Source organism: Vidua macroura, chromosome 11 (assembly GCF_024509145.1).
Source record: "Vidua macroura isolate BioBank_ID:100142 chromosome 11, ASM2450914v1, whole genome shotgun sequence".
Classification (NCBI taxonomy): domain Eukaryota; kingdom Metazoa; phylum Chordata; class Aves; order Passeriformes; family Viduidae; genus Vidua; species Vidua macroura.
This window is the reverse complement of record NC_071581.1, coordinates 21,603,822-21,617,688: the sequence shown is the minus strand read 5'-3', so window position 1 is coordinate 21,617,688 and position 13,867 is coordinate 21,603,822. Positions and strand designations below refer to the sequence as shown.

At 62.5% G+C, this 13,867-nt stretch overlaps 2 protein-coding genes across 5 annotated transcripts; both read left to right on the top strand.

Moving 5' to 3' along the window:
* The first annotated feature begins 88 nt into the window (after window positions 1–88).
* Window positions 89–7,131, top strand: RNF166 (ring finger protein 166). Of its 4 annotated transcripts, none has more exons than XM_053987113.1 (8): window positions 89–261; window positions 1,556–1,712; window positions 2,116–2,228; window positions 2,502–2,616; window positions 3,334–3,441; window positions 4,575–4,761; window positions 4,909–6,643; window positions 6,973–7,131. In XM_053987113.1, exons 1-6 carry the CDS (start codon window positions 89–91, stop codon window positions 4,638–4,640), a joined length of 732 nt encoding a protein of 243 aa, XP_053843088.1. In that variant the 3' UTR covers window positions 4,641–4,761; window positions 4,909–6,643; window positions 6,973–7,131. The 4 variants fall into 4 exon arrangements, with proteins under 4 accessions (XP_053843088.1, XP_053843087.1, XP_053843089.1 ...); XM_053987112.1 differs by having other exon boundaries at window positions 4,906–6,643; XM_053987114.1 differs by having other exon boundaries at window positions 4,575–5,257; window positions 5,352–6,643.
* A 929-nt stretch (window positions 7,132–8,060) lies between these two features.
* Window positions 8,061–13,448, top strand: MVD (mevalonate diphosphate decarboxylase). Its single transcript, XM_053987105.1, has 10 exons — window positions 8,061–8,156; window positions 8,710–8,780; window positions 8,871–8,985; window positions 9,557–9,700; window positions 10,728–10,927; window positions 11,005–11,079; window positions 11,647–11,865; window positions 11,943–12,058; window positions 12,144–12,252; window positions 13,193–13,448. Exons 1-10 carry the CDS (start codon window positions 8,087–8,089, stop codon window positions 13,271–13,273), a joined length of 1,200 nt encoding a protein of 399 aa, XP_053843080.1. The 5' UTR covers window positions 8,061–8,086; the 3' UTR covers window positions 13,274–13,448.
* Window positions 13,449–13,867: the final 419 nt, after the last annotated feature.

Here is a 13,867-nt window from a genome sequence, read left to right as displayed (position 1 = left end):
TCCCGGCGCGCTCCCGTCGCGCGGCGATGACGCGGCGGCGCCGCTCGGTGACGTCGCCCCCGCCCCGCCGGCCGCCGCCGCCGCCGCCATGTTCCGGAGCCTGCTGGTGGCGGCGGCGCAGCGGCCGCAGGGCCCGGCCGGGCCCCCCCGCGCCGCCCCCGGGCCCGGGGCCGCGGCCGAGGCGCTGGAGGCGCAGTTCAGCTGCCCCATCTGCCTCGAGGTTTTTCACCGCGCCGTCGGCATCGCGGGCTGCGGGCACACGTGAGACGGGGCCCGGGCGGGGGCGGCGGGGACCCCCGGAATGAGGCGGCCCCGGGGACGGGCGGGACGCGGGGCTGGGCGCTGTGCCGGCCGTGGGATCCTTGCGGGCGCTCTGCCCAGGCGGCACCGGGACCCCCGGCCCACACCGGGGATGGTTCGGTACCGGGACTCCCCTCTCAAGTACCGGGGTCCCCATCCCACAGCGGGATCCCCATCCCACCCTCCCACGCCCTCAGCTCCCAGAGCTGGCTGCTGTCCCCAGGACCCCCAACCCTTGCCCACGTGTCCCCCCGGCATTCCGGGGACACGCTGATCCCTTTCCCATCGGATTTTGGGGACGTTCCCAAAGGGCTGGGGCTTTGTTTGGGGCTCCAGCACCGCCTCACCGCTTCTCTGGGGCTGGGGGCGATTCCTGACCCTTCCACGATCCCCTGTCCTCGCTCCCCTGGCAGTGGCAGGGCCTTTGGGGTGTTTCATTCCCTGTTCCTGGTGAGTTTGGGGATAATCGCGTTTTGGGGACGCGGGGGCTCCTTTGCCTCCTCTGGGCTGCTGGCATTCCTTTGCTCCTGGCGATGGAAGGAGCTTGGGATGAGCTGATCCTGCCTGGCCTGGATACCCAGCACTGCCTTGGGCTCCTTTCCAATCCAGCCTTGGAGCAGGGGAATTGTGTGAGCCTGCAGGAGCTCCCTGGGGACTCACCTGCTCCCAGTTCTCCCAGTTCCCCCAGCAGGGACGCCGATCCCTGCGATGCCCAGAACAGAGGCTAAACAAAGTAAAAGGATTGAAATAGGGATTTATTAAAAAGGCCTTCAAAGGATACACCTTGGGCAGTGCCAGAGCCCAAGATGGACTCTGAGTCACAAGTTTTCACACTTTTATAAGTTTTGGTCCATTTGTTGGGGTTCATTGTCCAGTCACAGCTCCAGGTGATGCAGTCCCAGCCTCGCAGTTTGCTCTCCTCAATTCCCTGTGGTTTGGATTTTTTGGGCCTTTTTGTTGTTTGCACTTTTTGGGCCTTTTGGGCCTTTTTGTTGTTTGCACCTTTTGGGGCTGAAGCTGCAGCGGTGTCCTTGGTTCTGGGGCTGGAAAGGGATTGTTCTGTCTGAGCTGTGGGGAGAGCTGCTGACATTCATGTGCAGTTCAGAGTTCTTTACCAACGCAGCGCAGAATCTGAAAATACAAAAGCTAAAGCTGCTGAAAAGCCAAAGCCCATCACCTGGCTTCTGGGGGAGCGGGGTGCCCTGCTGGGATCCCGCTGTGCCCGGGGTGCTCAGGGCCACCCTGTGCCCCCCAGGTTTTGTGGGGAATGCCTGCAGCCCTGCCTGCAGGTGCCCTCCCCGCTGTGCCCGCTCTGCCGCGTGCCCTTCGATCCCAAAAAGGTGGAGAAGGCTTCCAGCGTGGAGAAGCAGCTCTCGTCCTACAAGGCTCCCTGCAGAGGCTGCAGCAAGAAGGTAAAGCTGCCTGTCCCCACTGTCCCACTGTCCCCACTGTCCCACTGTCCCTGCTGTCCCCACTGTCCCCATCCTCCTCTGGAATGTGTCCAGAGAAGGGAACGGAGCTGGGGAGGCTCAGCCTGGAGAAAAGGAGGCTCAGGAGGGACTTTCTGGCTCTGCACAGAGGAGGACAGCCAGGGTGGGTCGGGCTCTGCTCCCAGGGGACAGGGACAGCACCTCTGGGGATCCCTGCAGCCCCAAATCTCCGTCCTGCAAGGTGGCTGCAGCATTCCCGCTGCTGTGGGTCATCCCACACGGACCAGAGGTCGCTGCCACCTCAGCTGAGCAAAGCCAGCTCCTCTCCTGGCTCCTGGCAGGCGTCCCTGCACCTCCAGGAATGTTTCTTGTGCTCCTTCCCCAGGTGACCCTGGCCAAAATGCGCTCTCACGTCTCGTCCTGCGCCAAGGTGCAGGAGCAGATGGCAAACTGCCCCAAGTTTGTTCCTGTTGTCCCCACATCCCAGCCTATTCCCAGGTATTCCTGTGCCTCAGGTAGGGAAACGTGGCCCTCCTTGCATGCCCTGAAATCCAGGTGTGTGTTGTGCCTTTCCCTGGGAGGAAGAGCAGCGCCTGTTTCCCTCCTGGCGCTGCCGCTCCGCGTTTCGGAGCGCGGGGTGGGATGAAGGCTCCACCAAAGCAGGGAGAGGGGCTGGGCTGGCTCCTGCTGCCACAGAGCTTCTGCTGCGTTGGTTTGGAAGGAGTCACTGCAGCCTCCCCTCAGATCTGAGCTCATCCTTGCTCTCTCCAGCAACATTCCCAACCGCTCCACGTTCGTGTGCCCGTACTGCGGGGCGCGGAACCTGGACCAGCAGGAGCTGGTGAAGCACTGCATGGAGAACCACCGCAACGACCCCAACAAAGTGGTGAGTGCTGCTGGGCTGTGTGCCACGGCTCTGGGATCCAGCCACCCCCTGCAGCACCCCAGGCCAGCAGCACGGGTGGGTGTGGAGGCACAGCTGTGTTCCAGCTGGTTTAGATCCCTTTGGGAGGTGGGGATCTGTCTCTGCTTTGTTAGAGGCTCCCTGGGATGAGCTGCCTCCATCCCCCTGTTCCTGCAAGCCAGGTGGTGCTGGATTTCCTCTCCCTGTTCCCTCTGGGTGGACCAAGGTGGGGGACTTGGGATCTTCAGCACAGGGAGGACCTGGAGCTGATGGAGCAGCTCCAGGGGAGATCACCAAGTTGATCAGAGGGGTGGAGCAGCTCTGCCATGAGGAGAGGCTGAGAAAATTTGGGATTGTTCAGCCTGGAAAAGAGAAGCTTCAGGGAGACCTAATTGTGGCCTTCCAGGACCTTCAGGGAAGGTGGAGAGAGACTGTTGACAGGGTTCTGGAGTGACAGGACAAGGGGGAATGGATCCAAACTGCCAGAAAGTTGGTTTGGGTTGGATATTAGGGAGAAATCTTTCCCTGTGAAGGTGGGGAAACCCTGGCACAGGGTGCCCAGAGAAGCTGTGGCTGCCCCTGGATCCCTGGAAATGTCCAAGGCCAGGTTGGATGGGGCTTGGAGCCTGTCAGAGGAGGGGCACCACTCACCTCTCTGGGAGGTCCCTGTGCAGGTGCCGCCATTCTGTGTCCCCACAGGTGTGCCCGGTGTGCTCGGCCATGCCCTGGGGGGATCCCAGCTACAAGAGTGCCAACTTCCTGCAGCACCTGCTCCACAGGCACAAGTTCTCCTATGACACCTTCGTGGTGAGTGTGACCTTGAGTTAAAAAAGGGGGGCTGTGTTCTGTGCCAGGAGGTGAAACCAGCCCTTCACGGGGCACACGTGTCCCACCCACGAGACCCCCACACCCACCAAGGTTGTCCTCACACACCAGGAGGGAGAGGGGGTTGTTCCTGTGCTCCACAAAATGGGTTTATCCATGGAACTCCTGCGCTGAGGAAATTGTAACACAAAACCCCTTTTCTTGGAGGTTTTGGGAGCAGGGGGTGGGAGCAGCCCTGCCCCAGGGTTTGGGGGGGTGTGGTTGCTGCACATGGGGGGTCCCTGACCCCTCCTGTGTGGGGGGCAGTTGTGATGGCTCAGCCTTGGCCTCAGGGGAGGCTCCGTTCCCATCCTGCTTTCCTTGGAGATGTGTCAGGGAAAAGAACCTCCAGGCATTTTCAGAGGAATATCCTGACTTCAGGAGTTGGATAAACCCGACCTGGAGCTCTGCAGAAACCCCTGGCCTTGCTAGAAAGCTTCACCCTTTGGCCTCAGCTTGTGTGGGCACCCCTCCTGGCAGGTGTGGGATCCCAGGCAGGAGAGGGATGTGGGCACAGGGGGCACCCCGGGGTGCCACTCCTGGGATGTGTGTGCCAGAGCAACAGAGGCTCCGTTAAGCAGAAATGTTTCTTAAGAAATTTAATAGGAGAAAGAATTAAATACTCCCACCTGAAAAAGAGAGGACAACCTGACACAGTTAGAAAAGTTTAATTCAAAATTAAGAGTCCAGCCTGTGCCACTCCTACATTATTTTTTATATATGACATATATATTTCCTCTTTATCTTATTGCAATATTCAGGCTTACAGATAACTTTTTTCAGTATGTGATTTAAATATAAAAAAAGGTGTCACTAATAAGGAAAGTACAGGGAATATTAGGTAAAGATATAATTCGGATAAGAATTGACTAAGTCTATAACTGTGAGGAAACCAGTACTCAGGGGAGCAGGGAAAAATTCAAATATCAGTGAATTCAGGAGATTTTAGTTACAAACAGCACTGAAATCCAACAGTGACCATTAATTTTTAGCTCGTTTTCTTTTATCAGAGAGTGAACTGCGATTCACAGTGCCAGCTGTGCCAGCTCTCCTGAGCTGCCCTCTTTGATTTTCAGGATTACAACATCGACGAGGAGGCAGCGTTGCAGGCGGCCCTGGCTCTGTCCCTCTCTGAGAACTGAGGCTGATCCCTCTCCCTGCCCTGGCTCCTTCTGGACACTCCAGGAACCCTCCGGAGCCCCACTCTGTTCCCACTGCAATTCCCACCTTGTTTAAGAAGGTGGAGCCTCTTCAGTTGTCACAGTGAGTGAGCAGAGAGCGCTGGAGCAGGGCTGGGATCAATCCTTGGATTGGCATTCAATATCCGTGTTGGGAGCATAGCCCTGTGTCCAGATCTATTTATTGTTAGATGCTCTTCGGCACACTCGTCCCTGCTCTCTGTTGCAGCAGAATAGGAACCTGAAAATGACAGACTGGATGCCCAACACCCTCATTTGGGACTGGAATCAGCCACATCCTTTTAAAAAGGAGGAAGGCAGCACGGAGCATCTTTTTTTTAAACTCTCCAAGGATTTTTCTAGAGATGTCAGGCTGTCCTGACCCCCGTGCTGGAGGCTGGAGCTGCCTCCTTCACCTGGATCCCAGGATGAGACTGAGCAGTGGTTCAGAGGAGCCCTCGAGGATGGCATCCAGCATCCAGGGAAACCTCTCCTTCCTCGTTTTCTACCGGCTCTTGGGACACCAAACCCTTGCCTTTTTCTACACGAAGCGAAGCCTTTTCCACGTTTTCTAGAGCGGGGTCAGAAGCTGTTCCCCTTCACTCTGCAATATCTGCCACCTGGGACAAGAGTATTTTTATGGAACACGATGAAGAAAGTTTATTTTTTACACAGATAACCCAAACCAATGAACACGTGGATTTGGGAACGGGGCAGGAGGCAGGAGCTGGATCCCGGAGCGGCGCGTCGGACTCTGAGGTGGGGGAAGTGCAGGGATCTTTCTGGGCCTTTCCTGGATCTTTCTGGGCCTTTCCTGGATCTTTCTGGGCCTTTCCTGGATCTTTCTGGGCCTTTCCCTTCCCTCAGCAGAATTCCTCTGCCTGTGAGGGAGCGGGCAGGATGGCTGGGTTGGATCCAGGTGCTGGTTGCCCGTGGAATTGCTGTCCATGCAGGATCCCAGCCCCGAGCTCCTGCTCCCCCCAGAAATCAGGGATTGCATCTCCCCGTGGTAATCCCTCCCTGGGAACGGGATCCAAGGTGCTCCACAGCATCCTGGTGACCCCTTCCCCCTGCCCCTTCCTCTCAGCCCTGCCTGTTGCTGCTGGAGTTGGCTCTGCAGGGCTGGGAGAGGCTGGGGGGGAGATGGCACCAGGCACGGGGTGAGCCCTGAGGGAGGGGGTGATTCCTGAGAGCCTTCCTGCAGGGATTTGCAGGGAAAGGGTGGGAGAGGCCCCCTCTGCGTCTCCCTGCTCGGAGAATTCCTGAGCTTTATCCAAAACCTGGCTCCAGCTCTGCTCTAGCAATACTGGCTTGGGGTTTATTTTGGTTTTCCTAGTCCTGGATGATTTTGGGATCGTGCAGGGAGCCCTCAGCTCCCCTGGCAGGGCAGGGAAAGGGCTGGAGCTGCCCCGCTCCCCTTTCTGGAGCCAGGCCAGCCAGGAGAGGTGGGATCTTCCCTTACGTGCCCAGCATTGCTGGCACCTGGGGATGTCCCTGGTGGGATGGAGAGCACTGGCATCTTCCAGGAGGGACCTGGGAGTGTTTCCCTGTCCTGTGCTCAGCTGGGACCCTCAGCTGCTGGAGCGGCCTCCCTGAGAGCTCCGTGCTGTTGGGCCAGCACTGTTAACCTCGGGCTCCTTCCCTGCCCTCCTCCTTTTCCTCCTCCTTTTTGCCCCACAGAGACAGAGCAGGGGCAGCAAGAGCTGCTTTTGTAAAGCACTTTAAGGCCCTGGCTGTGAGGGGCCACACCAGGCTGTGCCAGGGATCCCTCTCTGTGCCAGGGATCTCTCTGTGCCAGGGATCTCTCTGTGCTGGAATCTCTCTGTGCCAGGGATCTCTCTGTGCAGGGATCTCTCTTGCCAGGGATCTCTCTGTGCCAGGGATCCCTCTCTGTGCCAGGGATCCCTCTCTGCCAGGGATCTCTCTGTGCCAGTGATCATCTCTGTGCCAGGGATCTCTCTGTGCCAGTGATCATCTCTGTGCCAGGGATCTCTCTGTGCCAGGGATCTCTCTGTGCCAGGGATCCCTCTCTGTGCCAGGGATCTCTCTGTGCAGGGATCTCTCTTGCCAGGGATCTCTCTGTGCAGGGATCTCTCTGTGCCAGAGATTCCCCTCTCTGTGCAGGGATCTCTCTGTGCAGGGATCTCTCTGTGCAAGGATCTCTCTGTGCCAGGGATCTCTCTGTGCAGGGATCCTCTCTGTGCCAGGGATCTCTCTGTGTGCAGGGATCTCTCTGTGCCAGGGATCCTCTCTGTGCCAGAGATTCCCCTCTCTGTGCAGGGATCTCTCTGTGCAGGGATCCACAGATCCCAGTGGCCGTGCCCACCAGTGCATCGCCCACCACTTTTTTTGCATAATTAGAACTTTTAACGAGCCGTCCTGTTTTTTGAAGAGGAATTAACTCGATGACGTATTTGTAGCAAACCATTTTTCTCAATAAAGGCAATTTCATCCACGCGTGGCCTCTGAGCCAGGGGAAGCACTGGAGGGATACTGGGAGCACTGGGATACTGGGAGCACTGGTGTACTGGGAGCACTGGGATACTGGGGATACTGGAGGTGCTGGAGCACTGGGATACTGGAAGCGTTGGGACACTGGGGGTACTGGGAGCACTGGGATACTGGGATACTGGGGATACTGGAGGTGCTGGGAGCACTGGGGTACTGGAGCACCGGGGTACTGGAGCATTGGGATACTGGAGCATTGGGATACTGGAAGCACTGGGATACTGGGGGTGCTGGGAGCACTGGGATACTGGGAGCACTGGGATACTGGGGGTACTGGGAGCACCGGGATACTGGGAGCACTGGGATACTGGGGGTACTGGGAGCACCGGGATACTGGGAGCACCGGGATACTGGGAGCACTGGAGCACTGGGATACTGGAGCATTGGGATACTGGAAGCACTGGGATACTGGGGGTGCTGGGAGCACTGGGATACTGGGAGCACTGGGATACTGGGGGTGCTGGGAGCACTGGGATACTGGGAGCACTGGTGTACTGGAAGCACTGGGATACTGGGAGCACTGGAGCACTGGGATACAGTGGCCCTAAAGGCTCTGGGTGCACTCGGAGTACTGGGGGACAGTTGGAGCGCTGGGGTGGTACCGGGGACACGGGGTAGCACTGGGGACTGAGCGGTGCAGGCAGCAGAACCGGGCGGGTGCCGGGAGCGGTACCGGCGGCACCGGGAGCAACTGCGCACGCGCAGGTGTTGCCCAATTCAAAAATGGCGCCCCTAGGCCCAGCCCAACGCGCTCAGGGGGCGGGGCCGCGCGTGGTCCGATCGCTGCCATTGGCTGTTGGGAACCGGGTGCCGCGCTCTCGGCCAATGGCGAGGCGGGACCCGCCGCAGGCCACGGGTCACGTGCGTGGCGCGGGGGCGGGGCATGAGGGCGGCCGGCGGCGATGGCGGCGGAGCGCGCGCTGGCCATGGCGACCTGCACGGCCCCCGTGAACATCGCCGTGATCAAGTACTGTGAGTGCCGGGGCGGGCTTGGCACCTGCGGGGGCCCGGGGGCACCGGCTCCGGGCTGGGCTGGGTGTGCGGTGTCCGGCGGCGCCGGGCCAGGCCGTGCTGCACTGTGTCCTCGCTTGCCGTGCAGTTCCGTGCCGTGCCGTGCCATCCCAAGCCGTGCCAAGCGCTGTTGTGCCTTGCTTTGCCTTGTGTCCATCAGTGCCATCCGGAACTGTTCCATGCCACTCCTAGCCGTGCCATTCCTGGCTGGGCTGTGCCATTCCCGGCTGTGCCGTGCCATTCCCGGCTGTGCCGTGCCATTCCCGGCTGTGCCGTGCCATTCCCGGCTGTGCCATTCCCGGCTGTGCCATTCCTGGCTGTGCCATTCCCGGCTGTGCCGTGCCATTCCTGGCTGTGCCATTCTTGGCTGTGCTGTGCCATTCCCGGCTGTGCCCTGCCACGCTTTGCTGTGTCCGTCGGTGCCATCAAACTTCCATGCCATTCCTAGCCGTGCCATGCTGTTCCATGCCATTCCGTGCCATTCCTAGCCGTGCCATGCCGTGCTCTCTTGCAGGGGGCAAGCGTGACACCGACCTCATCCTGCCCATCAACTCCTCCCTGAGCGTGACGCTGCACCAGGACCAGGTGGGTCAGCATCAGCACCAGGTTTAGGACCAGGACCAGGTTTAGGACCAGCCCAGGCGTGCTGAGCCCCCTCCCTCTCTCCCCCCACAGCTCAAGACCACCACGACGGCGGCGGCCAGCCGGGATTTCACGGAGGACCGGCTGTGGCTCAACGGGAAGGAGGCGGACGTGGGGCACCCGCGGGTCCAGGCCTGTCTGCGCGAGGGTGAGCGTCCCCTGCCCGGGGGTGTCCCCGCTGTCCCCTGACCCCACTGTCCCCAGTATCCCCTGACCCCACTGTCCCCACTGTCCCCTGTCCCCGCTGTCCCTGCTATCCCCTGCCCCCATTGTCTCCTGTCCCGCTGTCCTCACTGTCCCTGGTGTCCCCTGTCCCCGCTGTCCCCTGTCCCCATTGTCTCCTGTCCCCTCTGTCCCCGGTGTCCCCTGACCCCACTGTCCCTGCTGTTCTCTGTCCCTGGTGTCCCCTGACCCCGTTGTCCTCGCTGTCCCATCCCCTGTCCCTGCTGTCCCCTGACCCTGCTGTCCCTGCTGTCCCCTGTCCCCGCTGTCCTGTCCCCTGACCCCACTGTCCCCGCTGTCCCCTGTCTCTGCTGTCCCTGCTGTCCCCTGACCCCACTGTCCCTCCTGTCCCCTGTCCCCACTGTCCCGTCCCCTGTCCCCTGACCCCGCTGTCCCCTGACCCCGCTGTCCTCTATCCCCGCTGTCCCCTTCCCCCTGTCCCCCCTGTCCCCCTGTCCCCCCTATCCCCCTGTCCCCTGACCCCGCTGTCCCCGCAGTGCGGCGCCTGGCGCGGAAGCGCCGCGGGGGCGCTGAGGACACGGCGGCGCTCAGCCTGTCCTACAAAATCCACATCGCCTCCGAGAACAACTTCCCCACGGCCGCCGGGCTCGCCTCGTCCGCCGCCGGCTACGCCTGCCTGGGTGCGTGTGGGGCCCTCATCTGTCCCCTCCTGCCTTGGGAGGGGTGCTGGGGGTGTCCCCTTGCTGTGACCTGTCCCCTGCCTGGGGTAGTATGGCATGGAGGGTGCTGGGAGAGGTGACAGGGCTGTCCCCTCTGATTGCGCTCTGGCTGGCCCAGCTCTGTGGTAGCACTGGGAGGGGTGACAGGGCTGTCCCCTCTGACTGTGCTGTGGCTGGCCCAGCTCTGTGGTAGCACTGGGAGGGGTGACAGGGCTGTCCCCTCTGCCTGTCCCCTCAGTGCCAGCACTGGCCCAGCTCTGTGGTAGCACTGGGAGGGGTGACAGGGCTGTCCCCGCAGTGTCAGTGCTGGCCCAGCTCTGTGGTAGCACTGGGAGGGGTGACAGGGCTGTCCCCTCAGTGTCAGTGCTGGCCCGGCTCTGTGTTCGCATCAGGAGGGGTGACAGGGCTGTCCCCTCTCATTGTGCTCTGGCTGGCCCAGCTCTGTAGTAGCACTGGGAGGGGTGACAGGGCTGTCCCCTCTGCCTGTCCCCTCAGTGTCAGTGCTGGCCCAGCTCTGTGGTAGCAGCAGGAGGGGTGACAGGGCTGTCCCCTCTCATTGTGCTCTGGCTGGCCCAGCTCTGTGGTAGCAGCAGGAGGGGTGACAGGGCTGTCCCCTCTCATTGTGCTCTGGCTGGCCCAGCTCTGTGGTAGCAGCAGGAGGGGTGACAGGGCTGTCCCCTCTGCCTGTCCCCTCAGTGTCAGTGCTGGCCCAGCTCTGTGGTAGCACCAGGAGGGGTGACAGGGCTGTCCCCTCTGCCTGTCCCCTCAGTGCCAGCACTGGCCCAGCTCTGTGGTAGCACTGGGAGGGGTGACAGGGCTGTCCCCTCTGCCTGTCCCCGCAGTGCCAGCACTGGCCCAGCTCTGTGGTAGCACTGGGAGGGGTGACAGGGCTGTCCCCTCTGCCTGTCCCCTCAGTGCCAGCACTGGCCCAGCTCTGTGGTAGCACCAGGAGGGGTGACAGGGCTGTCCCCTCTGCCTGTCCCCGCAGTGTCGGCGCTGGCCCGGCTCTATGGGCTGGAGGAGGAGCTGTCCGAGGTGGCCCGGCGGGGCTCGGGCAGTGCCTGTCGCAGCATGTTCGGGGGCTTCGTGCAGTGGCAGCGCGGGGAGCGCCCCGATGGCACCGACAGCCTGGCCCTGCAGGTGGCCCCCGAGACTCACTGGCCGGAGCTCCGCGTCCTCATCCTGGTGGTGAGGGGCTGGCGGGGGATTTGGGACTCGGGGGGGCTCAGGAGGGGCCGTGTCCCAGCGCCTGTGTCCCCCCCCAGGTCAGTGGGGAGAAGAAGCCGGTGGGCAGCACGGCGGGCATGCAGACCAGTGTGGAGACCAGTCCCCTGCTGAAGGTAGGGGGACACGGGACTCGTCCCCTTTCCCTTGCAGTGGGGCTGGAGGGTGTGCAGTGACCCCCAGAGGGTCATGGTGCTGTGGCTGTCACCAGATTGGGGGTACAGTGACCTTCCTGCTGTATCCCCAGATTTGGGGTGACCACAACCCACCTGTTGTGGGCGTCACCAAAGTGGGGTAACCGTGACCCTCCTGCCATGGGTGCCACTGAAGTGGGGTGGCCACAACCTGCCTGCTGGGGTTGTCACTGATTTGGGGCGACCACGACCCTCCTGCCATGGGTGTCACTGAAGTGGGGTGGCCACAACCTGCCTGCTGGGGTTGTCACTGATTTGGGGTAACCGTGACATGCTTGCCATGGGTGTCACTGAAGTGGGGTGGCCACAACCTGCCTGCTGGGGTTGTCACTGATTTGGGGTAACCGTGACACGCTTGCCATGGGTGTCACTGAAGTGGGGTGGCCACAACCTGCCTGCTGGGGTTGTCACTGATTTGGGGTAACCGTGACACGCTTGCCATGGGTGTCACTGAAGTGGGCCGACGGTGACCCCCCCGTGCCGTGGCAGCACCGGGCAGAGGTGGTGGTCCCCGAGCGCCTGGCGCAGATGATGCAGCACATCCAGGAGCGGGACTTTGAGGGCTTTGGCCAGCTGGCCATGAGGGACAGCAACCAGTTCCACGCCACCTGCCTCGACACCTTCCCGCCCATCTTCTACCTCACGGACGTGTCGCGCCACATCATCGCGCTGGCGCACCGCTACAACGCCCACCACGGCCACACCAAGGTACCCGCGGGGCCCCGGGGCTGCCACGGCACCGTGGCCCTTCCCCGGGTCCCCACGTGCCCACAACGCCGCCGCAGGTCGCCTACACCTTCGACGCCGGCCCCAACGCCGTCGTCTTCGCGCTGGCCGACGCCGTGGCCGAGTTCGTGGAGGTGGTGAGGCGCAGCTTCCCCCCCGCCGCCAACGGGGACCAGTAAGGGAACCCCGCTCCTCACCGGGGAGGGTTGGGGGGTGCCGGGCACGCGGGGACTGAGCGCCGGCCCCCCCCCGTGCCGCAGGTTTGTCCGGGGGCTGCCCGTGGGCTCGGCCGCGCTGCCGCAGGAGCTGCTGGCCGCCGTGGTCACCGAGCCCGTGCCGGGGGCTGTCCAGTACATCCTGCACACCAAGGTGAGGGGGCTGGGGGGGGCTGGCCGGGGGGGACACGGCCTCTGGGGGAGGGCTCTGACCCCATTCCTGGTGCCAAGGGGGTGGTGGGACCCCACTGCTGTCCCCAGGGGTGTCCAGGACCCCATTCCTGTCCCAGTTCCTAGGGGGGGTGTGTAGGGCCCTGTCCCCATCCCCAGGTGGGTGTGTGGGAACCCATCCCTGTCCCAGTTTCTAGGGGGGTGTGTAGGGCCCTGTCCCCATCCCCAGGTGGGTGTGTGGGACCCCATCCCTGTCCCCATCCCCGTCCCCAGGGTGGTGTGTGGGACCCCATCCCTGTCCCAATTCCTAGGGGGGGTGTGTAGGGCCCTGTCCCCATCCCCAGGTGGGTGTGTGGGACCCCATCCCCATCCCCAGGTGGGTGTGTGGGACCCCATCCCTGTCCCAATTCCTAGGGGGGGTGTGTAGGGCCCTGTCCCCATCCCCAGGTGGGTGTGTGGGACCCCATCCCTGTCCCAATTCCTAGGGGGGGTGTGTAGGGCCCTGTCCCCATCCTCAGGTGGGTGTGTGGGACCCCATCCCTGTCCCAATTCCTAGGGGGGGTGTGTAGGGCCCTGTCCCCATCCCCAGGTGGGTGTGTGGGACCCCATCCCTGTCCCCATCCCCAGGTGGGTGTGTGGGACCCCATCCCTGTCCCAATTCCTAGGGGGGGTGTGTAGGGCTCTGTCCCCATCCCCAGGTGGGTGTGTGGGACCCCATCCCTGTCCCCATCCCCAGGTGGGTGTGTAGGGCTCTGTCCCCATCCCCAGGCGGGTGTGCAGGACCCCATTTCTGGACACATTCCCCCTGTCACCACCCATGGGGTGACCTTTTAGGGTCTGTGGGTGCCCCCCACCCACAGCAGGGGGGGGCCCTGCAGGCAGTGGGGCTCCCTGGTGTCCCTGACCCGTGTCCTGCCCCACAGCCTGGCCCTGGTCCCCAGCGGGTGGATGACCCCAGCCAGCACCTCCTGGGCACGGACGGGCTGCCCCGGAGCCGTGCCTGACCCCGGTGACACCGGGACACGCCGGGACACGCCGGGGGGACTCTGCCGGTGCCACCAGCAGGCCTCAGGACCTGAGCCAGGCCTGCTGCAAAGCTGTCCCCAGCCCCGGGGCGGGATGTGACGCCGGGGCTGGTTTTTTAATCTTTTGTAAGGAAACAGAAGGTTCCTGGTTCCAGTGCTGTTTTGGGCTGTCGGGTTCTGTGTGCGGGGCTGGGAGGGGGAACAGCGCCAGCCAAAAGCGGGGACAGGAGATGGGGACAGTCCCTGGGGCTGATCCTGTCACCCCGCACAGCCCTGTCACCCCACGTGGCCCCTGTGTCCCTTGTGGGGCATCTCCTGTCCCATATGCCCCCAAGTTGTCACTTGTCCCTCCACGTCCCCCGTCCCCTCCCTGTCCCTTGCAGGACTGATCCTGTCCCCATCGCTCCGATGTCCCTGCTGCTGGGACGGGCCCTGTGCCCCCGCGTGGCCCCTGTTGTCCCCGCGTCCCTCCGCGCCATCCCTGTCACCGCCGTGACCCCGGCTCGGTGCCGTGACCCCGGCTCGGTGCCGTGACCCCGGCTCGGTGCCGTGACCCCGGCTCGGTGCCGTGAC

Coding starts and splice junctions, on each gene's coding strand:
- MVD (XM_053987105.1), top strand. CDS start 8,087: ATGGCGGCGGAGCGCGCGCTGGCCATGGCGACCTGCACGGCCCCCGTG. Junction 9,701..10,727: donor CGCCGGCTACGCCTGCCTGG/GTGCGTGTGGGG, acceptor CTGTCCCCGCAG/TGTCGGCGCTGGCCCGGCTC. Junction 11,080..11,646: donor AGACCAGTCCCCTGCTGAAG/GTAGGGGGACAC, acceptor GTGCCGTGGCAG/CACCGGGCAGAGGTGGTGGT.
- RNF166 (XM_053987113.1), top strand. CDS start 89: ATGTTCCGGAGCCTGCTGGTGGCGGCGGCGCAGCGGCCGCAGGGCCCG. Junction 2,229..2,501: donor ACATCCCAGCCTATTCCCAG/GTATTCCTGTGC, acceptor TGCTCTCTCCAG/CAACATTCCCAACCGCTCCA. Junction 3,442..4,574: donor TCTCCTATGACACCTTCGTG/GTGAGTGTGACC, acceptor TTTGATTTTCAG/GATTACAACATCGACGAGGA.